Source organism: Melospiza melodia, chromosome 5 (assembly GCF_035770615.1).
Source record: "Melospiza melodia melodia isolate bMelMel2 chromosome 5, bMelMel2.pri, whole genome shotgun sequence".
Classification (NCBI taxonomy): Eukaryota; Metazoa; Chordata; class Aves; order Passeriformes; family Passerellidae; genus Melospiza; species Melospiza melodia.
Genome location: NC_086198.1, coordinates 6,898,663 through 6,913,516, shown reverse-complemented (window position 1 = coordinate 6,913,516; position 14,854 = coordinate 6,898,663). Strand labels below are relative to the sequence as shown.

The window sequence follows — 14,854 nt, the reverse complement described above, 5'->3', positions numbered from 1 at the left end:
AAATCTCACAGACACTACATATTAAAATATATCTTTCTCTGAGGCAAGTAATTATTTAATATGCCCATTAAATTCTTGTGATACAGCACTGTTATGAAAAGATAACGGAAGTGCCCATAAAATTCTGTTTTATAAGAGGATACCAAAAGTATCTCCGTATTAAGGATTTTGAGAAGTAAGTTCCTAATTGTACCAGTAAACAGAATTCTATAAAAAACTGAAGTTATGTTAACATGAGTTTAATTACAATCCACAGCACAGGCAGTGAGGAAGAGTAAAGGAAGTTTCTCACTGTGATTAATGAACTGTCTAGAAAAAGAAAAAGAAAAAGAATTGATGTTTAATTGTTTTATTTTTATCAATGCATATAGTGCACCCATGACCAAGTATTTTTAGGTACACAAAAAACAGAGATTTGAAAATACATAAAATATTGACTCTAAATGGACAAACTTAACAAATAATAATGAAGAAACTCTTTGTGGTTGAGGTGTGTCAAACAGATTTTAAAAACATAAACACAATTGAAGTTAACAGCACTAAAGCTATAAAGGGTTAAGGTAAAGTTATACAATCATGTCCCAGAGTATCAGCACACTTATTCAATTCAGCTGGATTAGCACCTTGGCACTAGTTGCTGAATGGCTCCCAATTACTATTACATTTCCAACACCAGGTGTCAAAGATAACATTTTTTTAAGCAATATGCGAAAGGCTTTTTTTTTCCGCCCAGCAGTTCCTTAGATAAAATGTACAATAAACAGAAAAAAATGTACTTGCTATATTTAATTTTCTAACAATTACTATGTTATCTATACTGTAAGAAATTCTTAAGTATTGTTGGCAACTGGAGTTGTGGAACAAGATGCAGTCTAGCTCTTCCTATGTAATTTCGGATACATAGTCGGCAGAGCTGACAAAGAGAAGATGGTGTGGCTGCAAATAAAGAAAGAAGTTTAATTGTACAATTATAAAAGCCAGCACTTTGTTTTACAACTGCCTCACACAATAACAGATTTCTAAAAAAAAGAAAAAAAAATCATATTTTGCAAATTTGACCTTTTTCTTCATTCCGTTTCCTTCACTGTCTTTCTCCCCTCAAAGACAAAGACTGGGGCTGCTTAAACCTTAATAAACAGTTAGGGAAATACTAAAGAAAGCAAGACAAGGTCAGTTTTTTTTAAATTAAAAACCAGTTCCCAGAAAATATCTGATGTCAATAACTTTTAAAAACTGCACACTTGTTGTTTTGGTTTTTTTAATTCACAGCACAGGTTCCATACCTGCTACAGCACTACCAGATGCACTACCAATGCATCACTGCAACAAGAATAAGCAGGAAAAATACCCCAAGATCCTGGACCATGTTTAGTGGTCTTACTACTTAATCGTAATGTCTTTATCATTCTGCCCCCCGTTCCTTAAAATGCTATTTTCTCTGGACAATAAACCTGGATATGTTTCATGCAATGTAATATTATTCTTTGCTCTAACTTTTAAAAATTACTAGTCTTGGTAAACTTGTGAAAACATAGAGTTTTTAGAGGGGTTTTGCTAGCAGCATTCAGACTACAGGGTGGTTTTTTTTGGAGGTAAACATGAATCAGTGTTACTTGTCAGTTCACCTCTAAAGAGACGCCCATGGTTGTTGAAATAGTTGCATTCTCTTGTGGCTTATTTTTACATTATACATAGTTCAGTCTAAACAAGTCCAGTTCCCTTTGCAATATTCTCTCTTGACAAGGCAGATAGACCTTTAAGAGGTTTGAGGAACTATAGACACTTTAGTCTTCTGTTTCTCAGGTTTTGAAAATTTTGTAAAGAAAATTTAGAAAATTAAAATTCTTACTCTTTTTTTTTTTTTGCCCATAATCAAAATAATTTGCTTTATTTGCTCATAAAATACATATTTAAAATATTATGAGAGCTGAACAAAATGAAATATATTTTTAACCTGAAATTTAAATACTCTGTTTCTTTTCAAAAAGGTCTGTAAAAACCAATAAAAATGTAGCTTAAATATCTACTTAAGTAAACACCCAATAAATATATGACGATACTTTTTCAGCTTGTATAAATTCTGATGCTGCTTGGTCAATGGGCTCTGGCCTGAGGCTAAATATTGCTGAGTATGTTTATAACTAGAAAGGAGATTACCTGAATGCTCATATAATCATGTCATACAGCCTAGTGTTACCTTCTATAACATGGGTTTTTTTGACTGTTAAATTGGGGTTTTTTCTAGGTAGGTTTGGTTATTTTGGTAACACAAGTTGCAGTTTCAAATATAAACATCTAAAACTTACCTTCGTGGAAGAGCAGCAGTCTCTCCACTAAACTGCTTGGGGCAGCTAAATCAACAGGCCTCTCAAAATCTGAATTTTTGGCATTTATGTCTGCCCCAAATTCGAGGAGTAAGTTTACAATCTCTGTACTAGAATGCTGGGCAGCAGCATGGAGTGGGGTTTGCAAATGCTTTCCCTTCTGCACGTTGGCACCTGGTGGGCAGATGCACATAAAGAGACGTAAGAAGAGATTAATTAAATTTGCCATTGAGTAAGAAAGATGAGGCTACAAAGCAAATAAAAACCACCACTGGTCTGGATTGCCATAGTGCATTTAGCCACTTTATTATTATTTTATTGCATAGAACTATAACTAATCACATCAGTGTTTTGTTTGGGTTTTAGTTTTTTAGCCTAGGTTTTATTATCCAAGTACAACCAGCTAAAAAAGCATCAGGTACCAATCAGATAACAGAAGCATCACCATTGCCTAATCATAAAAAGCACTTTTTGTTCATATTTAAGAAAATTTGCACTACATAAAAAGCATATTTTCCTTATTTAAGTCTTAAAAAAATATCACTAAACTGAAGTTTTGTATGTATATTTTTGTGAATACACCAACTCAAGAAAGAATCTTGAATACCTTATAATTTTTCACATGTTGAAGCTGGCAGAGGGTTTGAAATAAACTCCCATCCCATCCAACCTTTTTATTTATTAATCTATAAATTAGTTTTAATTTTAGTTAAGGTGAGATACATGGTCAAGAAAGCTAATAGGAAAAAAAATCCCAAACCAATAATTCTCTAATCCATGGGTTCTAATTAGTACACTTTTATATTAATATGTAATTTTTAACATGTTTTAAATTAAAATGGACTAAATTAATTTGCTATAATGCATTCATATTCAAGAAAAAAAACCCATACAAGAGTTAAACTAAACTAGCTAGTATGGAACAATCTGCCTTACACATGGAAGCTGTTGGTTCATCTAAAACCCAGCCTTCTTCAGACTTCTTACTGACCTTGTGAGACCAATAATTGCCTTCTGTACCAACTTAACTCCCTGATTCAACACTTTTTGCATTTTAAATGTCCATTTGAGTAAAATAATAATGTCACAGGTCTATAGTAATTGGATCTGAAATCTGAATAATTCCCTGTTCTTATATTAACAATTGGAGCATGCTTCTGCCTTCTCTTGCTTATTTCATTGTCTACCTGCTTTTCAACTTCTAGTACATTGTCACAAACTGATAAAACATGAAAAAATTTAATTTACATAAGTAGTTACTTAAATTCTCCATTTACATACCCTTTTCTACTTCAGGGCACCAACAAATGCAGAATATGCCCTTCTGTTACTGTTTTTTCTGTATAGTAGTATTTGAATCCCAAAGTATGCTAATTATACTTTTGCTGTTCTTAAACATAAAAAATCATGACATAAAATAATTAATCATCCAAGAAGATGGACTCAATGAGAAACACTTTAACTGCTTGTTTAAGTTCTAAATATAGCATGCAATCAACTAGAAAAACTATTCTGGTGCAATGATAGCAAGACTGAATTATTCATAAATGCATTTTAATTCCTTGTTCTGCAGGATGTAAAAGCCCTGTATGTAAATACCTGAAATGCACCAAACTGTCTTTCAGCTATGCCAGTTGTGTCCCTGGCCTTGTGCTGAAACAGAGCCAGCCTTCAACATCTCTAATCCATTGATTAAAAAAATAATCTGAAATTTAGGATCAGATGCCTTTTACCTCACCCCTTCCCTCTGCAACTCAGCCTCTATGCCTTGTGCAAAGATCAGTCAGAACTTGCTGAAGAATGAAAGCAAGGAGGACTTCATTGCTAAAGTAGTTTCACTGAAATCTCAATGATTACTATATGAAATTTCTCAAAGCTCATTTTTTACCCTTCTTTTTCCTACAGAAAATTAATATCTACAAAGCTGCACTATGTGCTGAAATTTTGAACATTCAATTCTTACTGGTCTTGCTTCCTTTTTTTTGTTTTAAGCTTACTGTGACACCAAAAAAAAAAGTAAATTATAAGAAAATATTATTCAGCATAAACTTTGAAGTAGAACCCTGCAAGCAAGGGTTCCAGTTCAATTGGCTGAGCACAGCTGAGTTGAAAGGTGAGTACAATATGCTTATTTTGCAGACCAGTAATATTTTATTTAAATCATGACATACCTGCATAAAGAAGCTTTCGAATGCAATGGATCTGCTGTGAAACACAAGCTACATACAGAGGTGTTCCTAAATGAGGAAGATCTTGGTCAACATCTATACCCCAGGATATGAGCACCTCCAGACATTCACTGTGACCTGTCAGTACAAAGCACGACAGTTTGCTGGACTTCAGTATGCTGCCTCATGGACAAAACCACACACATTTCTTAACCCTCTTACTGAGACATTGCTCAGCTGCTCCACGTTTATTGAGGAGCTAATTTCTTACCTCTGCTGGCTGCTTCATGTGTTGGTGATGGCAGACAGGACTCCCACTGAGCTTTGGCACCGTACTGTAACAGGAGCTCAGCACATGCTGCACTGCCTCTCGAACAGGCATTAAATAAAGGTGTCACTCCATCAATTGTTGTAGCATTTACCTAGAATATATAAAATCTATTTACAAAAAGAATTAAAAGAAAGGTATATTTTTAAACAGGAAATAGTTAGAAATTGCATAAAATACAAAAAAAAAAAAAAAAAAGTACTCATTAAAATAACAACTTAACTGACCAGTCTCTGTGAAACTGTCTTTCTCTTACCATGCTTCTCAGTTGGAATTAGTTTACTGTTATTCTTGTTAAAGTATGTTGGATAAAAACACCTGGAATACTAAAGAGCATATATTGACATCTGGGCAGTAAATAATTTTCAAAAGTCATTTCGCTGAGCTTATTTCAATGATACAGAAAATTTACACTTTGCATACTAATGGGATAAAGGGATCTTCTCTCCACAGCTCTGGCAGGAATTGAGGATTATCTGCCATTTTCTTCTGTAGTTTTAGTCTCCAGATTCAAGTGATATTTCTCAGCATGGAGACAAAACTAATAGCACAGGCTCACTGCTTTAATACCAACCTCAGCCTTCAACTGAATATTTCCAGTGTGAGAAAGAAAGGAGACAAAGAAGACAAGTTTGTGAGGCCTAATAATACTAAAGGAAGGAAAACAGGTATGAGGAGAAGGCTTCTTCCAGGACTCTGGCCCATCTTCTTCCATGTACCCCCTAAACCCACCAAAACAATTACAAACACTAAAAATAAACCAGGTGGGAATTTTTTTTCCTTATAGTTTTGTATCTTTAGACTCCTTGTGCTAGATGAAGTAGGGAGCAATTTGCTTTGGAAATATCTATGTATCTTTTTTATTTTTCTATAATAACACAGACATTTTCCACATGATTCTGCAAACTGAATTTTAAGAACAGTAAATATTTCCATTACAAAGATCAGAGACCTAGGAAGCTATGCACTTGAACTCTGATGTCAGCAGACATTCCACTGAAAGTGTTCCATGAAGTCCCATTTTCATTTTGGGATAAAAGATAAGACCACCTATGCCAGGAGCACAGAAAAGAGACTGTGTTTTTTTCTACTCACACCAAAGAATTTTAAGAGCACAGAGGTGCAGTGTGACAGCACACATTCTGAAGATTAAAAGAAAAGCCTCCTGAAAGCCACCTCAAACAAGAGGAACCCAGTAGAGGAACGCATTCCATATTTTTGAAGTGAAATATCATAATGAAGACTGCTAACAGACTCACTCCAACTCAGTACTGCCTCAGTGGCTGCCCATCACTCATTTGCTAGCATTCAGATGGCAGCTGTAATTACATGAGATGAACAGGGTAAGTAGAGACCAGTTACATTAAAATCAAGCAATATCTCCTTCTTAGTTAAGCAAAGGTTAGAATTGGACTTCATATAAAAGAAAACAAAACCAAAGCCTTACGTTTGCTCCTGCTTCAAGGAGGATTCTTGCACATCCTACATGGTCTCCCAGGCAGGCTTCATGGAGTGGAGTTACTTGGTCAATTGTTAGTGTGTCTACATTGTACCCCTAAAATAGATGTGAATGGTATTGAAAGATCATACAAAACCTATTAAGAATAATTTCCTCACACTACTGTTCAAATGAATAGTTTACAATACTCCAAATAGGCTTAAAATTCAACTCGCAATAAATTAATCCTCAGTGAGCATTTATTTTTGATCAGAAATAGGCATAAAATATGCAGACTGTTTAGATCCACAGTGACAGGGCAAAAGGCAACAGACCCAAGTCAGAACATGGCAAATTCCAAGTAGCTATGTGGAAAAAAATTTAACTGGGGGGCAGTGAAACCCTGAAACAGATGAGAGGAAGGGTGGTGCATCTCCACTCTTGTTAATCTTTAAAACCCCACAAAGTCCTGAGTCTACACTCTCCTATGACTCTTCCAACCTGTGACTTAACAGGTGAAATATCCAAAGCTATGAATTTTTAGCAAAGAAAACATTTATTGAATTGGTAAAATCACCAAGCCTTCTCATTTTTTTGCAGTAGATGTTGTTTGATTCTTAAGAACTAACAATTTTGTCTACCTGCTTTCATCAAATGTGTTCTATAGTATAATTTTTCAATATTGAAAATTTTTAATATTGAAAATAGCTAATAGGACAATATTTTAATATTAAAATTTAGCCTTTACAGTCTCTCCCTTTGATATTAGCAATTTTTTTAAATGACAACAATGCAAAACCCAGAATCTTTCAATGATTCTTCCTGTTAACTAGTATTTTCCTGACTTGCTCTATTTACCCAAAGGCTTAAAGCAGTGAAACTGCTTTATATTGATTTATATTTGATATATGCAAGAGGGGATGACTGACATAAATTTAGACACAATTTTGGTTTGGGATTTTTTTTTGGGGGGGGGGGCAGGGGTGGATGGGGGTTGAAACATACAGAGGAAATATTTTAAATACTAGCTTAAATCTTATCATATGAAAAATTCCTAAATATGTATTGCTCTGAAAAATTCAAGTGAAAAAAGCATAACAAAGCATACTAAATCTGCATTAATAATCTATGCTGAGAAATTAAATGACATTAAAAATGAAAGCAATTGTAAAAACAGAGCCTTCACCTGTGACAATAAAGTCTTCAGAGAAAGAAGACGTCCTTGGCTGGCTGCCTCATGCAGAGGTGAGCGATCTGCCCAAGAACCTGTATAACAACAACATTTATTGAATAAGCCACATGAATTAGAAAGGGTTTGGAATGCACAGAGCAAAGCAGAAAATATGATACACAGAATGAAGTCAAATGTCCTATGAAATTAATTTTTCCTCTTTAGAGACTCAAATCATCAGTTTCTAAGCAGTAAAATAGTGCTCTATTATTAATTGTAACACATCTCTAATAAATTATTATGCAGTCCACAGAACAAAAAATGGAGATATTGATACCAGTCATCTATTCAATAAATTTAATAAGTTTAATAAATTACCATATTCCACTTCTATTTTTGCATTGTTCATTTTTAATACATATAATAAAACTTTGTAGCTGGAATATAGGCATTATTTGAACTTAAACCAGATATAAAGCTGCCTGAAGAAGTCACAAAGAAGTTGATTTATATGAAAAGCAATGTGGGAATCTTTATGTATGGTCAGATTAATCTGAAGCTGCTACACAAGTGCAAGGAGAGCAATACATTGAGAATCACAGTAAAAAAATTACAAAAGTACAAAAGAAGATATAAAGTCTAAGTTCTCATTCCATAAACTATTAGGCTTAAAAATAATTAGATATGTCTACTAGATATGTAAAGTTTTGGCCTTAATTTTCATTTATTTATCACCCTCAAAAGAGAAAGGTAAAAAAGAATAGTAACCCAACAACAACCCTGCATTCACACACATAACCCTCCGTAACTCCCAGCCCAGCTTCCAGAGCAATCCTGAAGCTCCTGCTGAAGGACCTGCCCTTTCCTCTGCAAGACTGCACACTCACAGCTCCCTTCTAGCCAGCCAAGGCTGCAGCCAGAGCTGAAACCGATTTATGGCAGGAATTATGAAAATTCAGTTTTGAGAGGCTGTGCAAGGAAAAAAACATCTTCAAAATGTACTATGAATTATCAGTATTTGTTCCTCTAAGAACAAAATCACTAGAACTGTAAAATACCAATACAATAACTTGTGTGAGTTATATCAAGCTGCCCAAAATTCCTGAAGAAATGCAGAGAGAATTAGCCTGGCATGATGAATTGCTAACACTGGCAGGTGACTTTTCCAAGCATGCAGGTTTGACTCTGCCATGGGCAGGGACTGCCTACAGAGCCAGCCACTGCATTTACTGGCAAAGCAATGAGTCTGAAATGCAAAGGCTGTTGCTCAATCACTGGCAGTCACCAGCCTAAGCTCTAAGATAACTACACCCCAGAAATAGACCCTGTTTCTGTTTCCTATTGGACTCCTGTCCACTAGCCTGTTTCAGAAAGTACACTTTTGTTTACTATAAACAACCCCCTCAAATCACATCAAGAATGACAGAAAGTTTAAGGCTATTCAACATGAAAAGAAATCAGGGCCTAGTTAAATCATATGGAATAGTGCTCAATAGGAAACCGTAGATAAAACCTCCATTTTCCTACTGGTGTTAGTGAATGAGACTAAAACCTACACAGAAGTATGACTGCATCTTGGAGAACATGGTGCACTTTGTGACTCAGCACTACTGAATACTACTGAGATCAAAAACTTGGCAAAACAAAAGCACAGATGATTATTTAAATTATCATAAGACTACACAGAGCTGATTGCAGAAATTTAAAAATATGACAGTAAGGTTTTATAAACCTGATTTTAACAATGCAGTGAGATTTCTATCATGTCAGAGTATCCTGTATGTGTGAAGCTCCTTGAACTCTTTCATCTGTGGCAGTAGATGGACTATTGGCAAGATCCAGTTTCCAATCCTCGGTCAGAATTATTTGCACTAAGCTCTGGTCATCTGTGTGTGCATGTACATATACATGCACACACATTACTCCCTGTACTTTTTACTTCAGGTTTATTTAATGTAAAGTTTTGAAATTCTTATTGATAGTCAAAATAAAAAAAAAAAATCAAACCAAAAACAGAAAAAGATTAAAACAAGCTAAACCCACAAAGCAAACAAATAAAACAAAAAAAAACCACCACCAAAAAGAAACCAACTTAACCCCCCCCACACAAAGTGATTGGATTTTAAGGGCTATTATACATTAAAAAGCCCTTGAGCTCAGAAACCTTCAAGTGACCCAATTTTGACAAATCATCAGTATTTTCTCTGTCATACCAACAAGCTCAGATAGATTTATTGTACTTTGGTTTGGATGTGTGTAATCACTATGAGTATTTCGATCAGTGTTTTTCTTCTTCTGCAGTAGTATCTGAATGAACACTCAAGTTGTTCTAATTCAAATAAATTAGATCCATTAAGTTATCCTGCTGGCTGCTGCAAAAAATTCCTCAAATTTAAATCTGTATTTAGAGGTTGCTTTTGGTAATTTTGGCCCTCTGTCTTTATAGATGAGAACATCTCTTTCTCAGTTTATCCTACTCAATGGAAAGGAAAAAAAAAGAACTGATTCTATGAAAAAACATCTTATAAAATCATAAGAGTTATGAGGCTTTTATGCTCATTCAATACACGTACATTTCAGACATTCTTGTAGCCATGTATAAACACAACAAAGATGCAGGTAGGATCTGAAAGCAACAATTTTCTGCTTTTATTTCCTTCACCTCCTTCCATCTTGGATTGATCAGAAGAATGCCTCTTAATTACTCCAATGACATTTGATAATCAAATTATGCCAGATCCTGTTATAAGCTCTAGTTTGCACCTAGACCCACCTTATATCCCTATTTTCAGGCAGAGATATTCAGCAGCCAGCTGTTTCTGATAAATCCATAAAATGATGGATACAAGCAAAGTGCTTGTATCATCTCTACTACAAATAAAATCTAAAAGCAAAAAGTTGCAGAACAATTTTGTGCCAACCAAGTCTGGAAAAATAAAATTCACATTCCAAATGACTTGTTGATATACATAGTAATTCATCATTAAATACCACAGGGACAAGAATATGTTCAACATAAATATTTACCATAAATAAACATCAAAGGTGTTCTTGAACTCTTTGCCTAGATTACTGCCTTCTGCTAATCTATAAATTACAGTGTCTCTCACTTAGAAGTCATTAGCAGAAACATAAACACTTTCATTCATTGTGTTTGTAATAGCAGTAATAGCAAAAATAATCTATTCCAAAATTGATAATGCATTAATTCCCTATGGCCCCTGACAATGCTGAATACAAAGTCTCTTTAACTATATACAGAAGCCACATTAGTTTCAAGTTCTCTTATGTATAGTTTACCAGAAAGGCAAACTATTACAAAGCATCATTGCTTTGTAAGCATTAACAAGAAAGAAGAAATAGATTCACTGCATTAACAGGTGAAGTTAAAAAAAATTGCAAATTATTATACAATACCTAAATCTCCATCTCCCCATGGCACTTCCAGCCAATTGCAATTATAAATCCTACTCATTTCTTTCAATCTGGAAAATAAAAAAAAATTAAAATAATAATAAAAAAACCCTGCTCTTGCTAGCTGGACCTGTTTCTAAAACACCCTGGCTATGTTTGGAAGATCAGCAGCTCCCTGTAATACGAACTTCCAGCCTTCAGTAAACACAGCTTTGAATATGTGAGCGCGTACAAGCTGTCAGTTTCTTATGGCAAAGGACTGCTGCCCTTTTTTGTCACTTTTTTACATTTCTTTCTTTAACATATCAACTTCTCAAAGTGCCAGTATCTGCATTGGCTTTCCAAGACAGATTAACCAGAATTTCAACACAAGAGAAACACACAGTGAAATCAAGAAAACCTTGACATGAATAAACTGCAGGAAAAACTCCTTCTATTTTAACCTCGTGCAAAGACATAGTTTTCTGTCCTCAAAAATCAGTAACAGTACATAGATTTTAAGGGAAGCACTGCCAAATGTCCCTATGTTATTTTACTACTTACTCATAATACATCTAGAAAGAAAAGCAAAGATATTCTGAACATGTTTCAAAAGCTGTTAGAGCTGTACCTGAACTGTGTTTTTCTTTTAGTAGTTCGCTATTCCTTCAATTATGTTCTAAAATATTCTTTGGTTTTTGAACTGGGGCATTGATAGCTATTCTCAGCAGTGAAAACATCCAAAAATAGGGGGTTTGCAGTTCTTGACTTTGATTCATTTCTAAGTCATTAATGTTCTTTTCCTCACATTTCCCTACAGACTTCACTCCTTTACATCCTTTACCTGCAATTATCTATAAGTCATTCCTGAAATTATAATTATAGTAGTAAAATACTAAGTAAAAATATTTTCACAACAGTCTTTACCTCCAGTCATATAATTCCTTTTGTATTCATTTCTAAAAATTTGTGAAGTCTCAAAAAAAACCAACCAAAAAACGAACAAAACAACAACCCCCAACTCAGTATAAAAAGTAAATTAAAGGTTAGATTTTCAAAAGGAGAACTGTAATGAATAAGTTCTTTTTGGGAGAGTATTTATACCAGGGCTCAGCACTTAAAAAAATTACTGGTCTATGGCTAAACAGATGGAGTCCCAGTCATCAGAAGAAGCACTATCATCAAAGAAGAACTGAAAATAGAAGCCTGACACAGCTCATTACAGGGAGATGAAAAACACAGAGTATTTGGAAAGCATTGTAGCTAATATTTATTTCTGCAAAACCAACAAAAGCTATGTATTTACACAAGCACTGTTACCTTTTATTTTTTAAGATGCATTCTGAGTGCTTCAGCTTCTGGCAACTGAAGCAACATACAGGATCAATAACTAAAGAGAAAAACCTGGCACGTCAGAGTCCCAAGATCAACAGAATCACTTTACCCCAGTTGTTGAAAGTGTCTGATATTTTGTATATCTAATTAGGTTAGAAAAGATTTTTATTGTGGGACTATAAAATTACTCATCTGTCTAAATCCCTTGTAGGATAAAGAAGCATGTCAACTACTCAAGTGATATTTTATGGTGAAAACTATTTTAAAAAATCTTCAGTGAAGGATTTAAACTTTAAGAAATATATCTATGATGCTTAACTATCATGATTAGATATGACCAGAAAAACAAAAGTCACTTTTTTTTTAATAAATGAAGTTTAAACAGTCAACAATGAAGAACTCCAAGAGAATTAGAATTTAGGCTAGAGAGCATTAAAATATGTATGAAAGAGAAGATATCATTAAAGCGGTATTTGCATATGTCATTTCAATGTTTCAAGTAATATGAAAATTCTCTAACAATATAACTATATGACAGTGTACATATATATATATTTGCATATATGTATACAAACAATGAAAACTTGATTGATTCAAACCAGTATACAACACTATGATAAACTTTCTATTGTTTATCATAATGTAGACTTTAAATCTACAAACTGGGGGCTTCATTCCAAAGGTAAATGCTAGCAATTGCCTACTCCTAAAAGCCATACAAAGCTTTCTCACATCTGTCTAACAGCACCTGCACCACATGACACATTAGTTTTGCCATTCTAGCGTTGCATTCAGTGAATGAGTTGGTATTCAAAATTTTTTTTATCTCCATGTCTAGCAGGATCTCTTTAAGACATGTCATCCAAACTACAAACTCACTGTAACGTTGTTGATTTTCTACTGCCTTTTTCATGGTATTGTCCCAATGATAAAAGAATACTTCAACTCCCCTGCTGAAGCTATATCAGATCATCCATTCATACTATTTTATAACTAAAGAACTAAAAGACAGAGTTTTGATACTTCAATTATAAAACCATTCTAACAGCTTTTTTTTTTTTTTTTTTGAGTTCTTAAACATTAGAGTGCACACTAAAAGCACAGTTTAATTATGGTTATGAGAGCTCTGAGCATCTGAAATTTCAGTTTTAGATAATAATAACCATGATCAGCCAAAAAGCTTTTACATTAGGTGACTGGTCTTAAAACACATAGGTTCCAAAGACAAGAATGGAATTTACTTTTAAGGGCATTAAAACACTAACCCTTTCTCCCTACCATTCACCGCATGATTCTCACCTTTGCATCAAACAGCAGAACATAGGGCATGGTTTTTCTGAGTATAAAACTAATGCATTTTCAGAACATCATTCATGTTGGAGGAGGAGCACAGCTAAGGAGGCTGGGGCTTTGTGGAAGAGTACAGCATGTGACTGGGCTGTCAAGTACTGGGCTATAATGCACTGGATGGTCAAATCAGGGTGGCACAGGTAACATTTTGAGTGTTTGGCATTGCACTTTTCCATACTTTTCCCACAGAAACACAAGCCACTGAACACTACAAAAAAGCCTAGAATGACACAACAGCAATTTCCAAACACAGCTTGCTTGGTTCCCAACAGAATTAACATTAAGCCATGTGAAGATGATGGCAATGGCAATGGTGGGAGCAGCAGCAGTCACTGCTGGCTGTGCTCAGCCTTGCATGTGTGGGAAGGAGTGTGTCAGGCCCCTTCTCGTGTCACATGAAAGCACAGCCACAGCTCCACATCCATTGCTCATGCACAGGTTGTGTTTCCATCTTCTTGAAGCATCAACAACTGTCTGGATGTTTTTCTAACCTAAAGTAGCTTGCAAAGTCTGTATGCCCTAGCTAGAATGCCAAGATGTAAAATCACATAAATCTCCAAATTCAGTAATCTATTAGATCCTCATCAGATATGACTCGAGTAGGAGGAGCAGCTGGTAATATTCTTTGGCTGTTATTATTTCCTTGGACAAGTCACTAAAACAAAGTAAGGGTTTTTCAGTCCCCTTCCCAACTAGAAGGTGACAGAAAAGGCCTATGGACATTCTGAGCTGAGTTCAGACTCTGAAGATTAAAGTCTGGAATAATTTTGCTCCTCAAACACAGTCCCAGTCTTAATCGAGAGTACAATTTTGGGGAAAATTGTTCCCCAAACTGCTGAGAATTCTCTGCATTTTCCCAGCCTGCCTGAGTGTGAATGCAGCCCCGGGCCTAATCCTAAACCTTATAAACAGAAAGCATTTGTGCAGCAAATCTGTGCCGCGTGTAATTTTTGTCACATCCATGAGATTCTGGAGTTGTAGCCCCTCAAGCCAGCAGGCTAAAGGCCTTTTCCCATTTTAACTCTATCCTTTCACCCTTCTATCCAATCTTATGATATATTCCACCCTCTGCATCACTTGCAGTCCATTTTCCAATCTGCCTATTTAATTACAGACTGCATTGCAGTATGACTTTCTCTCCCTTTGCGCTGCAAGGGTGCCTGTAGAGCCAAGTCAGGTTTGGATACCTGCATGGATGAAATAGAGAGGAAGGAAAAAAAGCATCCTTCAGCATTTATAAAAGATATATTTGCTATTCAAGTGCACTGCAACAATCAGAAGCTTTAAATGCAACAGAGGTCTCTCAGTACTTCAGGATGCCTACCAAGAAATGTATATTCCCAGCAT

General features: G+C 35.0%; 1 protein-coding gene across 5 annotated transcripts in view; it reads right to left on the bottom strand.

Annotated features, from left to right (window-relative positions):
* Positions 1 to 333: 333 nt before the first annotated feature.
* The window catches only part of ASB5 (ankyrin repeat and SOCS box containing 5), a 40,480-nt gene continuing 25,959 nt past the window's right edge, over positions 334 to 14,854 (bottom strand). For 3 of the 5 annotated variants that reach the window (XM_063156176.1, XM_063156175.1, XM_063156177.1), the window contains 7 exons: positions 10,847 to 10,914; positions 7,445 to 7,524; positions 6,268 to 6,375; positions 4,764 to 4,914; positions 4,496 to 4,630; positions 2,307 to 2,498; positions 334 to 936 (listed from right to left, as the gene is read on the bottom strand). In XM_063156176.1, the coding sequence (XP_063012246.1) occupies positions 809 to 936; positions 2,307 to 2,498; positions 4,496 to 4,630; positions 4,764 to 4,914; positions 6,268 to 6,375; positions 7,445 to 7,524; positions 10,847 to 10,904 (852 nt within the window). In that variant the 5' untranslated portion in view covers positions 10,905 to 10,914 and the 3' untranslated portion in view covers positions 334 to 808. The remainder of the gene's footprint in view (positions 937 to 2,306; positions 2,499 to 4,495; positions 4,631 to 4,763; positions 4,915 to 6,267; positions 6,376 to 7,444; positions 7,525 to 10,846; positions 10,915 to 14,854) is intronic. The other 2 variants (XM_063156173.1, XM_063156174.1) reach the window with 1 other exon arrangement.